Source organism: Aegilops tauschii, chromosome 6 (genome assembly GCF_002575655.3).
Source record: "Aegilops tauschii subsp. strangulata cultivar AL8/78 chromosome 6, Aet v6.0, whole genome shotgun sequence".
NCBI classification, from domain to species: domain Eukaryota; kingdom Viridiplantae; phylum Streptophyta; class Magnoliopsida; order Poales; family Poaceae; genus Aegilops; species Aegilops tauschii.
The window spans coordinates 422,369,984-422,381,424 of record NC_053040.3 but is presented as its reverse complement, the minus strand read 5'-3'; the positions used below and the strand labels follow the sequence as shown (position 1 = coordinate 422,381,424).

Sequence of the window (11,441 nt, the reverse complement as noted above, 5' to 3'; positions counted from 1 at the left end):
ACGAGATTGAACAAGGTATTGGGATACCGACGATCGAATCTCGGGCAAGTAACATACCGTTTGACAAAGGGAATTGCATACGGATTGATTGAATCCTCGACACCGTGGTTCATCCGATGAGATCATCGTGGAACATGTGGGAGCCAACATGGGTATCCAGATCCCGCTGTTGGTTATTGACCGGAGAAGCGTCTCGGTCATGTCTGCATGTCTCCCGAACCCGTAGGGTCTACACACTTAAGGTCCGGTGACGCTAGGGTTGTAGAGATATATGTATGCGGAAACCCGAAAGTTGTTCGGAGTCCCGGATGAGATCCCGGACGTCACGAGAGGTTCCGGAATGGTCCGGAGGTGAAGAATTATATATAGGAAGTCAAGTTTCGGCCACCGGGAAAGTTTCGGGGGTTACCGGTATTGTACCGGGACCACCGGAAGGGTCCCGGGGGTCCACCGGGTGGGGCCACCTGTCCCGGAGGGCCCCGTGGGCTGAAAGTGGAAGGGAACCAGCCCTTAGTGGGCTGGGGCGCCCCCCTTGGGCCTCCCCCCATGCGCCTAGGGTTGGGAACCCTAGGGGGGGGAGCTTCCCCCTTGCCTTGGGGGGCAAGGCACCCCTTCCCCCCCACTTGGCCGCCGCCCCCCTTGGAGATCTGATCTCCCAAGGGCTGGCGCCCCCCCAGGGGTCCTATAAATAGTGGGGGGAGGGAGGGCAGCAACACACAGCCTTGGGCGCCTCCCTCCTCCCCTACAACACCTCTCTCTCTCTCTCTCTCTCTCTCTCTCTCTCTCTCTCTCTCTCTCTCTCTCGCAGAAGCTTGGCGAAGCCCTGCCGGAGACCCGCTACATCCACCACCACGCCGTCGTGCTGCTGGATCTCCATCAACCTCTCCTTCCCCCTTGCTTGATCAAGAAGGAGGAGACGTCGCTGCACCGTACGTGTGTTGAACGCGGAGGTGCCGTCCGTTCGGCACTCGGTCATCGGTGATTTGGATCACGGCGAGTACGACTCCGTCATCCACGTTCATTGGAACGCTTCCGCTCGCGATCTACAAGGGTATGTAGATGCACTCCTTTCCCTCGTTGCTAGTAGACTCCATAGATGCATCTTGGTGAACCTAGGAAAATTTTAAATTATGCTACGATTCCCAACATCCTTCTCCCTCTCCCTCCTTTCCCCTTTCCCCTCTCTGTAAGATGGAAGGAGGGGGGGCGAATCCTACTAGGTTTGGAGTCCTAGTAGGACTCCCCCCCATGGCGCGCCTCCCCCTTGGCCGGCCTCCTCCTCCCCCTCCTTTATATACCTGGGGAGGGGGCACCCCAAAGCACAACAGACAATCTCTTAGCCATGTGCGGTGCCCCCCTCCACAGTTTAACACCTCGGTCATATCGTCATAGTGCTTAGGCGAAGCCGTGCGCCGGTAACTTCATCATCACCGTGGCCACGCCGTCGTGCTCACGGAACTCTCCTTCGACCCTCTACTGGATCAAGAGCTCGAGGGACGTCATCGTGCTGAACGTGTGCTGAACACAGAGGTGCCGTACGTTCGGTACTTGGATCGGTTGGATCGTGAAGATGTTAGACTACATAAACCACGTTACTAAACGCTTCCGCTTTCGGTCTACAAGGGTACATGGACACACTCTCCCGTCTCGTTGCTATGCATCTCCTAGATAGATCTTGCGTGATCGTAGGATTTTTTTGAATTACTACGTTCCCCAACAGTCCGGAGCAAAGCTACTGCACAAGGACTACTTTGCTCCCAAACCTACTTTCTCGGATGATCCATGGTTTCGTTGCCGTTTTCGCATGCGGAAACCATTGTTTTTGCGCATTGTGGAGGGAGTGGAGGCACACGACGACTACTTCAAGCTCACAATGGATTGCTGTGGCCAACTCTCTTTCTCGGCCAGGCATATGTGCACGACAACTCTGAGGATGCTTGCACTTGGTACTGCTGCAGATGCCGTTGGTGAGATGGTCAGGACGGGGGAGAGCACGTGCCTGAAGACTATTGTCAAGTTTGCCTGCGTCGTGGTGGAGGTGTTTGGACCTGAGTATATCAGAGAACCAAATGTGCAGGACACAGAGAAGTTGTTGGCTATTGGAGAGGCAAGGGGGTTTCCATGAATACTCGGATCAATTGATTGCCTGCATTGGCAGTGGAAGAACTGCCCTAAAGGTCTGCGGGGAATGTATGAAGGTCACACCAGATAGGCCACCACCATACTAGAAGCGATGGCATCACATGACTTATGGATTTGGCATGCTTTCTTTGGAATGCCGGATTCTCACAATGACATCAACGTGCTTCAACGATCTTCGGTGTTCAGGAGGTTTTGCAATGGGGAATCATCGTCGTGCAACTACACCGTCAACGGCCGAGACTATAACATGGGGTACTATCTTGCCGATGGTATCTATCCTCAGTGGACGGCGTTTGTGAAGACCATATCCGAGCCGCGTGGCAATAAACAGAGCCACTTTGCAACAATGCAGGAAGCGGCTAGGAAGGATGTGGAGAGGCATTTGGTGTGCTTCAAGCTTGTTGGAAAATTATGCGGAGCACTGCAATGATGTGGGAATCAGAAACTTTGTAGCAGCTGATGACATGTTGTGTTATCCTGCACAATATGATTGTCGAGGATGAGGGTGATAGTGTAGCCCAAACCCATGATTTCGAAACACCTGGAGAACAAGTTGAAATCCTGAAAGATCAAGATGCGGCTCAGCTGATGAACTTTCTGCAGGTGCATCAGAATCTTTGAGATCAGCAGGTGCACACGCAATTACTCAATGATCTTGTGGAGCACAAGTGGACCCACAATGGCAACGAATGAGACAATGCTTGAGTTTAACACTTTATAAATTTTATATAAACGCTATCTATGCTTCGTATCAACATTTGCTGTTTACATGCAACATTGTCTTGTATGATCGACATGCATGTATTTGCATGGATTTGAGATATGTGGATGCCGGGACGGAAATATTAGGGCCCGTCCGGATGCGTTCGTGGGCGTGCCCGGCCGCGTCCGCAGGCATTTGAGGGGCCAGATTTGTAAGTCCGGCTGTAGATGCTCTCACAGCCTCGGTGAAATGCAAGATGTTCCAGAAACATGATTTTGTCCTGCCTGTAATCCTGACGTGTTCTTTCCTGGACACTAGTGTGCCATTTGGGTTCGGTCGCCGGGCATGCATGCGATCTACCCTTGGATGTCGCATGCTCACCAACTTGTATATCCCCGAAATGGCGAGCCGGTCCTCTCAAGTTGTCGATGGTGACATCCACGTGAACTAACTCAGCCCCATGAGCCCCGTCAAAAAAAAACACTCAGCCCCATGAGCTTAGCTAAGCTAAGGACACGGGCGATACGGCCGATGCGACGGGTGCTTGGATCCATCGCGTGACCCTTTCACGGACCACAGGTACATGACAGCATTTTCTGCATGTGCCCACCTCTTTCTAGAACCTTCCGGATTCCGTGCCGCCGCTGCGTCACGACCCGTCTCGCCCTCGGAAGAATGAAATAATGCACGGTAGTGCTATTTTTTTTAAAGATCAATGCACGGTAATGCTAACCGGCGAGCATTCGTTGAAAAGGAACCCTCAGTGAACGCCCTCCCAGCTGTTCGATCGAGATCAAACGACATTGGGCCAGAAAATAAAACCAGATGATCAAGGACAACCGGTAATGCGTTGGATCAAGCGTGACCGTTTGAGAAGGCCAGGACCGAGGAACGCCGTGTCGGGGCGTGGAGCAGGACACGACGCGCGACGGCAGCGACGGTCAGCCTCGAAATCTCTACCAGATTCTGGGAACAACAGACCAAATCCCATAGGTGAAGCTTGGGGTTGGGGGCATAGCGTACATCGACAGTGTGGCAGAGACCATGGACTGCGTGCTGCAAAGTGTTTGGAAAATGGTGAGCGCACATTGTAATCGCCGTTGCCATTTTCTTGATCTTGTTTTCTTCAACCGTGTTTTGGAGTGGACTTCCTCTGTACTAGTGCTTATCGAGGACCATTATAAGTCGATCAAGAGCTTCTCCTTGCTTGCTTGTTCATGTCGCTGAGGAATACTAACAGTAACAAGGGTTAATTATCAGTGACCCTTGGGGCGCCATGGCCGGCGGAGAAGAAGGGAAACCGAAACCGCTCGAGTTGACGCCGACATGGATCGTGGCGTCCATCTGCTCCGCCATCGTCATCATCTCCCTCGTCTTCGAGCGCTTGCTCCACCGCCTAGGCAAGGTATACACACATACCCCATACCCCATCCCATCGACGAAGCTTCTACGTACGTACGTCTTCTTTCTGAACCGTTTCTCTGTTAACTGTTGCGTTTGGGCACGCACGTTTGCAGAGGATGATGAGGAGCAGCAAGAAGCCGCTGTACGAGGTCCTCCTCAGGGTGAAGGAGGAACTCATGGTGCTGGGATTCATATCGCTGCTGCTCGCCGTGTTCCAGGGAGCCATGGGGAGGCTGTGCGTGCGACGGAGCGTCATGAGCCACATGCTGCCCTGCAAGCCGCCTGCGCCGGACGGCGTCGCCGAGACCGCGCACTTCGTTATGGGCGGGGCCAGGCGGCTTCTGGCCGCTGGAGCCGCCTCCGATGATCACTGCCTAAAAAAGGTAAACGTCGAACGTTCATATGAGCCGTATCAGCCGTATGAATCATGAGACATATTTTTTTCGGGATAAAGGGCATTTTTTTATTGATTCATAATGAAGCATGAGGGATACAATCATAATGGGTAACCCGCGATCTTTGCATAACTAGAATGCATACAATCGACACCAGCACACGCGCGCGCAAAAGATAGCACCAGCAAAAAGCAACATCATACAAGACCGCTATGCTTAGGTGGATGGAGAAAAAAAAACCCAAAACAATCAAACAAGCGATTGACGATATGCAACAATGACCATCAATGCCAACCAGCTCTTGACAACACAAGGACTACCAGCAAGATTCTTTGGAAGCAACGCCTTTCTGAAGGGAACGACACGCTAGTGCCGTCGTTGCCAGATCTAACCATCGAAGACCAGATCATAGGTTTTCACCCGAAAGATCAAGATCGAGCAAACTCCAAGCAATGCCCTCGTCAAGCTAACAATCTAAAGACGCCGTCATTGCTAGGTATAACCAACTAGGGTTAGACCTATGGTTTTCACCCGGTGCAAGTGGAGGGATAGGAGGCCATGGGGTGATGGCAGGGTGGTGAGTCCAGCGCCGCGAGGTTGGGGTGGTAGTTGGGGCCACGCAGGGAAAGAGAACGCATACAACACAAGCTGCTCGCATGTTGCCATGCCACTGCATGCATCACCATCATGCAAGATCTTCCACTGAATCCCGCAATCCCGCCCCCACGAGCCCGATCTACACCATAGTAGGCCAGCATGAGCAACTGCACCACATGTTAGAGGCCCGTGCCACCTGCTAGAAAGGAGCTTGCGCGAACGCGCCCGGAGGCCGAACATCACCTAGGCCACACCTCAGAGTAGCCACGCCCACCACCACGGACCAGCCGAAGGCGCACCCTACTGCCATCATCCCCGGAGCCTGATGGGCTTCGCCAGCTGGTTCCTCTAGCAGCGATGAGATGAGAAAGGGGAGTTGCGGAAAAGTTGTGGCGCTACGGTAACCCCCCAAGTCGCAAGGAGGGCGACGCGGGTGTCAGTTTGAGTGACTTCCAAGACTGCCGGCTATACTATTAACCTTGCTCTTACGCGTGCCCATATGCTTCGATTTCTCTCGCTAGCTGCCTGGTTGCTAGTCGGCGGGAACAATTTTAAATCCAGTCTAGTTTTTATTTCTAAGGTTTTTTTAAAAGATCCAGCGTCGCTGGCATTCATTGATAATAGCAGAAAGCAACGGAAACAACAAGGTGGTGAAGGTCCTAGGACCAGGAGATCCGAAGATCAAAAGAAAAAGAAAAACATCAACCCTAATGGCTGCAACAAAACACTCCATACAATCCACATTAGACAACGCAGCTCCGACTCCGAAGATGAACCACAAAGAAACGAGGCAAGGTTGGCATCACGAGGGATCACCGAACGAGCCACCTGACACGCGTCATTGTATACCAGCGGCCCCCCACCGCGGCTTCGACTTCACAACACCGGGCAGTTGAGGCATTCCCATGGACACCCCGGAGAAGAAGAGCCGACTACCACGACCAAAGCCGCGCCTCCGACGTTGCTCACCACCGTCGTCGTTGCCACAGAAGCCACCGTGCACGTCCAGTCATAGGAAGCACCAAAGGGATCAAATTCTTCAAGACGGCGCCCTAAAGAGGGGAACGGCGTTGAAGACGACGACACCGCCCGACCCTGTAGCAGGATCTGGGCTTTCACCCGAAGGACTTGATCCGGGAGTAGAGGCTGTGAAGATTCCCAACGACGCCTCCAAGGAGGATAGCGACGCCCACAGGCGTCGTCGTCGCCGGCCGGTCAGCACCGGCCAGGCTTTCACCCGGTGCAGCCACTCCCACGCAGCAGGCCGAGGTCGACCCGTACCTCCATTGGACCGCGCACCCCCCACACAACGAGCACGCCACTGCTGTTTAGGGCCACCCGCAAACCTCCTCGACGATGGGCCTGCAGAGACCAGATCGGGTCCTGCACCCCGCATCCAACCGCGGCAGAGCCACCCAGCTCCAACAAGCGGCAACCGGGCACCACCACCAGCCGGCAGTGCCCCTCCCGGGCCGCCAGCCATGGACCTCCGACCAGCAACCGTCTCCTTCCGGCCCCCTGTACTCCAGAGCAGCAGAACGGGGCAGAGAAAACTACCCATCTTGCGGTGCCAAGGCCGGATCCGTGGCGTCCAGGCTTGCCCGCAGGGCCGCCGAGCGAAGACCACCGGCCCCTGCCCACCAGATCTGCACCGGCGACCAACACGCCGCACCCATGGCCGCACTCCGCGCCCAGCCACACGCCTCCTCGCGCCCCGCCGCGCCCAGGCCGCGCCTCCACCCTGCTCGCAGGCCAGCACCACCGCTGCCTTGACCTCACGCCGCCGCGACGCCTCTGCCAACGGCCCGCCTCCTCACCAGATCCGGGCGCGAGGGCCCCGGATCCTCCGCCTCGCAGCCAGCCGCCAGACCACCTCCGCGAGGGAGGCGCACGCCAACCCCGCGCGCGACCTGGGGCCGCTGCCCCAGCCTTCCAGCGCCAGCCAACGCCATCCCGAGCGCCAATGTGCCCGAGCTCCCTCCAGGAGCGGCCGACCCGCGCCGTACCATCTCCAGCGGAAAGGGGAAAAAAGGGCCCCGCCGCCGCCGAGCCGCAGGCTTTGCCCGGCGACTCCTGCCGGCGGCGGCGAGGGGCGGGGGCGCGGTGGTTGTGGCTTGCGGCGGCGGCTAGGTTTTGCTCCTGGCCGCCCGCGGGAGCGACCGAGGAGCGACCCGTCGGGAGCCTCCCCGGGTCTGCTTGCCTCTTTATTTCTAAGGTAGGAATTTGGTCTAGTTGATTAAACAAGTCTGTGTTTTTCTTTGTAACCGTGCACACAATAGCACAATTACAGGAGCGAACGAGCTGATTAAAAGATACCAATGGACTTGCAGTAGATCTTGCTATCTTAGGCTTATATCAGATTTGTTAATTTTAGCTTTGGACGTTGGAGTGAATTGTTGGAAAATGCTACATATACGTATTACTAGATGGTAAAAAAAAACTCCACATTTGTTGGTGTGATGTGGTACCCATGACGCCCTACTGGATCCGCCCATGCATGATATTCTACACCAGTGAGCTTAAAATGGCACTACCATGGGAGTCTGGTTCACCAACATGTAACCACAACTCTAAACAAAGCATGGTATATATGAGAATAGTTGAATGTTGATAAAGGCTTAGAAATATCCACTGCAAAAAGGCTTAGAAATATCGCAAAGACTTCAGAAAATTTCAGGAAATTTACCAACTACACAACACTCAACTTCTGCATTTATCCTAGGTATTTGGTATTTGATGGTTTTTCCATCTTTGACAGATTGGCCCTTATACATATATAAAGATTCATTTGATATTCCATATGTAGGGCAAAGTTCCGGTACTCTCTGTTGAAGCTATTCATCAGTTGCACATATTTATCTTCATCTTGGCGGTCACTCATTTTGTTCTCAGTGCTTCTACCATTATTCTAGGAATTATGCAGGTACTAAACCTGAAACTATATGTGTATTAACAAGTAATCTATCATGTTCTTCCTATTGATTTTTTTTACCAATTATCATCTAGACGAGAAATTGGCATCACTGGGAGAGCAAGATTCATGCAAATGGTGATAATGGTATGATGCCGATAGTTTTAGAATTTGAATAATGATAACTTCAGAATTGTTTTTCTTAACATAAAGTTGTGTCCACTATTTTCTTATGAAATTTAGGATTCATTATGCAGCTCCTGAAATGATCAAGCATGTTCAAGAGTTCAAGTTTATTCAAGACCATTTTAAAGGTCACAGAAAACGGTGGAGGATATTTGGTTGGATGGTATATTTGTAGTATCAAAACATTATTAATATTTCATTTGTTCTTGATTATAGTTGGATTATAAACTAATTCACCATTTTTAGTGTTCATTCTTCAAACAATTCTATGGATCGGTCACTGAGGAAGACTACACAACAATGCGACTTGGTTTCGTCATGGTAACTAGGCATATATTATCATCAATGAACGTCACATATATGTTTCCATATCATTGGAACTAATTAACATTTTATTTGTTGTTCTTCTCACAGAAACACTGTAACCCAACATTCAATTTTTACAATTACATGATCAGAGCGTTGGAGGTTGATTTCAAGAAGGTTGTTGGTATTAGGTAAATTATCAATGCTATTATTACAAAATGAATGTCATGTTTTTTTTTCTGAAGCAGGAATTTTGATAATTTCATTTTTTGATTTAGATAATAACTACTTTGCATGTTGTTCTTATGTAGCTGGTACCTCTGGGCATTGCTCATGATATTCTTGTTGTTGAATGTGCAAGGTTTGTATCACCAATGGTTGCAAGTTATGGCCCATTCACAACCGTTGTTTATCGATTTTTCATATTTTTTGATTGTATTCACTACATAATATTATATTACTCATGCGACAATAACACTATTCTTTTGTCATAATTTTAGGTTTGTATGTCTACATTTGGATATCGTTGGTTCCATTCATTGTAAGTAAACATGAGACATAATGCAAATAGAAGAATGAGCATACATGAGATACACATATTTTTGATACATAATATTGCCAAGCCTTTTTTTGTGAAATTCATAATTATATATAATGAAGCAGGACTTCTCCAAAGTACGCCAACCTTTACAGTGAACATAATTGTTGTCTATAACAAGGATCATGCGTAAAGGAATAACTATAACATCGGTTGATTTTTTTGGTAGATGCTACTTTTGGTTGGAAGCAAGATGGAGCACATCATAACGGAATTGGCTTACGAGGTTGCACAAAAGCATACGGCGATTCAAGGAGATTTAGTAGTGGCTCCTTCAGATGATTTCTTTTGGTTCCATCGGCCAAAATTGGTCCTTTTGTTGATCCACGTCGTCCTATTCCAAAACGCATTTGAGATTGCACTATTCTTTTGGCTGTTGGTAAGAATAATATGCTAACCAGGCACCAAATCAAACTGACTTCTAGTTTTGAAGACAATAATAATATGATGAAATTGCATAGACTATAAGTTTCCAATCGATGTTGTTATCTTCAAAGTTAGTCCAATTCTTGTATATGTATATGTAGAACTAACTATTGCATTGCCAACCATGCAGGTGACATATGGATTTAAATCATGCATCATGGGAAATCGAGCATATGCTATATCTCGAGTTGTCATAAGGTATCATAGGAGTAACTAGTAAATCACAACATCTTGACATTTTAAGAAACTCATTATTTGTTTCCTTTCTTCAGTGTCATTAGCCAACTCGTTTGTTGTTACATCACCCTACCGCTTTATGCCATCGTCTCTCATGTGAGTTTATTTTCTAAACTAAGTGGATTGCCTGTTACCTTCTTTGAATATTTAGTGATTGCTCAACTTAGTTTGGTCTATGAGTAACTAATTCTTGGCTAACAAAAAATTATTTACTAGTACAATATTCTATATACAAATTGGTACATATAGGTGATCATATAACTTATTGTTTATCTGAATAGTTGTTTTTTCTGAATTGATGCCACCATGTAGGCATTTACTAGCATAACTTAACTAACTGCCCTCAATCTCTACGTTTACATTCTAATTCAATTTTCATAATGGTGAAGATGGGGAGTTCTTTCAGAAGAGTTATGTTTGATGAAAATGTGACTGAAGGCCTTGTCAACTGGGCTGAAAAAGCTAGGAGACGCACAAGAATCCCAAGTAAAACACCTGCAGACGTAGGCAACTCACAAGTTGACGAGGCAAGTGGTGTTGCAGTTCAAATAACAAATGCACATGCAGACTCATTGGTGCAGTAAAGGACTTCTAGGCTAATTGCATATTTTGTATATGTCCATTCTTGCAATACTACAATTTCTTTTACTTGTACAATGGAAATCTACAATTACATGACACATATGTTTGGATAATTGTGGTTCTTGATGTGTTTTGCACATTCACCTCTAACTTACTATAGATTAAAAATTACGTAATATATGGATCTACACATGTGAAAATGATAAGTTTTTAAAGATAAAAACAATTTAGTCTAGTCATAAATAATATTAGAGACCAACTGTGGATATTCCTATCGGAAATTCTACTTCTAGGTTTAATGTTGGCAGTTTTGAGAGCAAGACAACAAGGACTATACATCCCAAAGAACTTAGCAAGCAAGTTAACAAGAGTACCAAGAGCGAAGAATAACAACTAGCAAATAAGTAGGAGATGGGGGGGGGGGGGTGGGTAAAGAGAATGCAAACACTTTGTGATGCAAGAATATTTTTTCCCGTGGTTCAGATAGTTGGCAATATCCTAAGTCCTCATTGACGAAGGCTTCAAAATAAATGTTCTAGGAGTACAAGATCCCTTGTGTCATCCACCAAGCATGTCACGCACCAATTCATTCAATTGGCTATGTTGTGCGCCAGCCCAGAGATCATATCATCGGGCCCCATATTCAGTAAATAACTAGATACAAAACCAACATATATTATAGGTATATGACCAAGAAGCTCGAGTATTACAACAATAGCGAGGAAGTTGAAAAGTCGAACTTAGTACATCAGCCCTAGACATTATTTGTACATAAAAGGCCTCGATCAGAGTGGCAATAGAATAAGCGGAAGCATAACAGTAGCAGACTCAATACATACATGGATACTCTTGGAACACATCGTAGTCATCAAACTCAATGACATCCCCTCAAGCATAGGGATCGTATTCAGGGTCTGGGAAAATTGACAAGCCAAGTGAGTACATTGATGTACT

The 11,441-nt window shown here is 48.6% G+C and overlaps 2 protein-coding genes across 3 annotated transcripts; both read left to right on the top strand.

Annotated features, from left to right (window-relative positions):
* Window positions 1-1,804: 1,804 nt before the first annotated feature.
* Window positions 1,805-2,212, top strand: LOC141026134 (uncharacterized). Its single transcript, XM_073502113.1, has 2 exons — window positions 1,805-2,107; window positions 2,159-2,212. Exons 1-2 carry the CDS (start codon window positions 1,805-1,807, stop codon window positions 2,210-2,212), a joined length of 357 nt encoding a protein of 118 aa, XP_073358214.1.
* A 1,545-nt stretch (window positions 2,213-3,757) lies between these two features.
* Window positions 3,758-10,616, top strand: LOC109757448 (MLO-like protein 1). 2 transcript variants are annotated; one of them, XM_020316271.4, is made up of 14 exons: window positions 3,758-3,922; window positions 4,106-4,250; window positions 4,363-4,632; window positions 8,048-8,164; window positions 8,248-8,299; window positions 8,410-8,501; window positions 8,585-8,659; window positions 8,753-8,835; window positions 8,956-9,005; window positions 9,145-9,185; window positions 9,412-9,621; window positions 9,799-9,866; window positions 9,941-10,001; window positions 10,295-10,616. In XM_020316271.4, exons 2-14 carry the CDS (start codon window positions 4,122-4,124, stop codon window positions 10,487-10,489), a joined length of 1,443 nt encoding a protein of 480 aa, XP_020171860.1. In that variant the 5' UTR covers window positions 3,758-3,922; window positions 4,106-4,121; the 3' UTR covers window positions 10,490-10,616. The 2 variants fall into 2 exon arrangements, with proteins under 2 accessions (XP_020171860.1, XP_020171861.1); XM_020316272.4 differs by lacking the exons at window positions 3,758-3,922; window positions 4,106-4,250; window positions 4,363-4,632 and adding an exon at window positions 5,829-7,456.
* The last annotated feature ends 825 nt before the right edge of the window (window positions 10,617-11,441 follow it).

What these genes read in the sequence shown, in the direction of transcription:
- LOC141026134 (XM_073502113.1), top strand. Translation starts at nt 1,805, where the DNA reads ATGCGGAAACCATTGTTTTTGCGCATTGTGGAGGGAGTGGAGGCACAC. An exon ending in AGTTGTTGGCTATTGGAGAG is followed by an intron (nt 2,108 to 2,158) that starts GCAAGGGGGTTT and finishes CTGCATTGGCAG; the next exon opens with TGGAAGAACTGCCCTAAAGG.
- LOC109757448 (XM_020316271.4), top strand. Translation starts at nt 4,122, where the DNA reads ATGGCCGGCGGAGAAGAAGGGAAACCGAAACCGCTCGAGTTGACGCCG. An exon ending in TGCTCCACCGCCTAGGCAAG is followed by an intron (nt 4,251 to 4,362) that starts GTATACACACAT and finishes GCACGTTTGCAG; the next exon opens with AGGATGATGAGGAGCAGCAA. An exon ending in ATGATCACTGCCTAAAAAAG is followed by an intron (nt 4,633 to 8,047) that starts GTAAACGTCGAA and finishes TTCCATATGTAG; the next exon opens with GGCAAAGTTCCGGTACTCTC.